This window comes from Meleagris gallopavo, chromosome 6 (assembly GCF_000146605.3).
Source record: "Meleagris gallopavo isolate NT-WF06-2002-E0010 breed Aviagen turkey brand Nicholas breeding stock chromosome 6, Turkey_5.1, whole genome shotgun sequence".
Lineage (NCBI taxonomy): Eukaryota > Metazoa > Chordata > Aves > Galliformes > Phasianidae > Meleagris > Meleagris gallopavo.
In genome coordinates this window covers 39,034,596-39,036,588 of record NC_015016.2, presented here as the reverse complement: position 1 = coordinate 39,036,588, position 1,993 = coordinate 39,034,596, and the positions used below count along the sequence as shown (strand labels likewise).

At 45.9% G+C, this 1,993-nt stretch overlaps 1 protein-coding gene across 2 annotated transcripts in view; it reads right to left on the bottom strand.

The window, feature by feature from the left end:
- The window catches only part of GPD1L (glycerol-3-phosphate dehydrogenase 1 like), a 24,388-nt gene extending 24,245 nt beyond the window's left edge, over positions 1-143 (bottom strand). Inside the window, exon 1 of one of the 2 annotated variants that reach the window (XM_019616536.2) lies at positions 31-143. In XM_019616536.2, the coding sequence (XP_019472081.1) occupies positions 31-83 (53 nt within the window). In that variant the 5' untranslated portion in view covers positions 84-143. The remainder of the gene's footprint in view (positions 1-30) is intronic. The other variant, XM_010712895.3, reaches the window with a different exon arrangement.
- Between the last annotated feature and the right edge of the window lie 1,850 nt (positions 144-1,993).

Genomic DNA, 1,993 nt, shown 5'->3' with positions numbered 1-1,993 from the left:
GCGCTGCGGTCCCCTCGGGGCGATACTCACCAGTTCCCCGAGCCCACGATGCACACCCTGAGGGGCGCCCCGGAGAGCGCCATGGCAGCGCCGCCCGCGCCCCGCCAATGGCCGCGGCGAAGAGCTCCGTGACGCGACCGCTTCGCGCTTCCCCGCCTCCGCCGTCAGCGGTTCCTCTCACCTCCCTCCGTCTCTGCGGCTTGCCGGGAAGTGTAGTTCCGCCCCGTGACTGCCCCGCGTCGCTCATCCCCTCCTCCTTGCCTGCCCTGTGAAGGGGCATGGTGGGATGCTGCCATCTCCGGCGCTGCGAGTGGCCAGGGGCTGCTGACCCAGCCTGCAAGTCGCGCTGGCACTTTGCCCTGTTCTTGTGGTCAGAGTTTTCTGTTCAGATAATAAAATGCATTTCACAGGATTGTAGAATCATTAAGGTTGGAAAAGACCACTGTGATCATCTCACCAACCATCACCACCATGCCCACTAAACCACACCTCCCAGTGCCACAATTCCAGTCGTATGCACCACAATTTACACTCTTTTGCTTTCTCCTGGTGTCAGGGGGAGGCTTAATCGCTTTGGAGCGAGTCAGGGAAGCACTGAGATGTGTGAGAACACAAAGCAGTCAGGCAGGAGGACCTTTATGAGAGTAACATGTTTTCAGACATTCCTTTCTTGGCTTCCTTTAGCCAAAATCACATTGTTTTCCCTCCACCACACATGTCCGGGACAATAAACGCAGATGAGCAGTACTGTTGTTTTGGTGAGGACAGGTGGTTTTGAGTCATCGGCCATAAATACTTTTGTCAAAAGCTGTACCTCTAATTACACTCGTAGCTGTTTTTATAATAGCCCGAAAGCTTTAAAGGAAAACACTGCAGGTAGCGGAGAAGGAAGAGCAAAAAGTAACTGTTCTACTGTTAAAACAAGTGCTGTCAGATCATTACATTAGCAAGAACAAACAAAAACATACTTCTGGCTTCATCAGCAGAGTCAGGCAGACATGTTCAGGCAATTAGCCGTACAGACTGAATGAAGATAGCAGCCTTCCATTCTAGCAGGTTGTACTGTCTTAGCAGGAGATTTTAATTTTTTCTTAATGTTGGCAGAAGAAATTACTTTTTTGCATGTTAGTGGCTTGAGTTCACAGTCTGGTATCATACCTTGAATTGACAATGAGGTAGGTTTGAAGCAAAGGCAGCCTCGTGGAAATCAGAAGGGTAGGCTCTTTGATAGAATAGCCCATCCTCTTGCCACAGCCGTGACAGTCCAGGCAGAATCAATGAACTGAAGTCACAGAGCCTCAGGCACATATTCCGTTCTGCTGAGCCATCTGAAGGGAAGCGGCAGACAGCTATAAGCTGTATCAAGCCAAACAGCTGTTTGCCTGAATTAGAGGTGTTGAGGCCATCAAACTCTGGGCTTAGTAAGGAAGTAGATGAGGCAGGAGCACACATTCCCTTACATCAGGTTTGTAATGGCACAGTATGTGCTTCTCTGACATGAATCAGGTGTCTGGGCTTATTAAATCACCACTAAGATTTGACACATTTGGTCTGTCAGTTCACCAAAAGACACAGTCAATACTAGCTTATTTTGTGCGTTCCAGAAGCAGATTATTTGGCATTTTAACTTATAGTTCATTTACAGAAAATAAAAGGAAGTTTAATATAGAAAACAAAGATAAAATTTGGATGGAGGAGAAAGAATAAACAATGAGATCACTATTAAGTTCTAGATTTCTTATTTTCTTCTATTTAAGTGGTATGTTGGTCCAATGTCCAGTATAGAAGTAAATCCATTTTTTTCTTCATTGCTCTATTTGTTTTACACGTGATGATGAAAACGCAGCACGGTTTAAGTATCCATTAAAAAAAACAAAACTAATTCCTATAAAGTAAGGATAGAGCTCAGAGATTCCCTAGTTGCATATTCTAGACTACATACATGCAGTCACTGCACTAGTAGCTCAGTCTATGAATCTATTTTAACTAATTC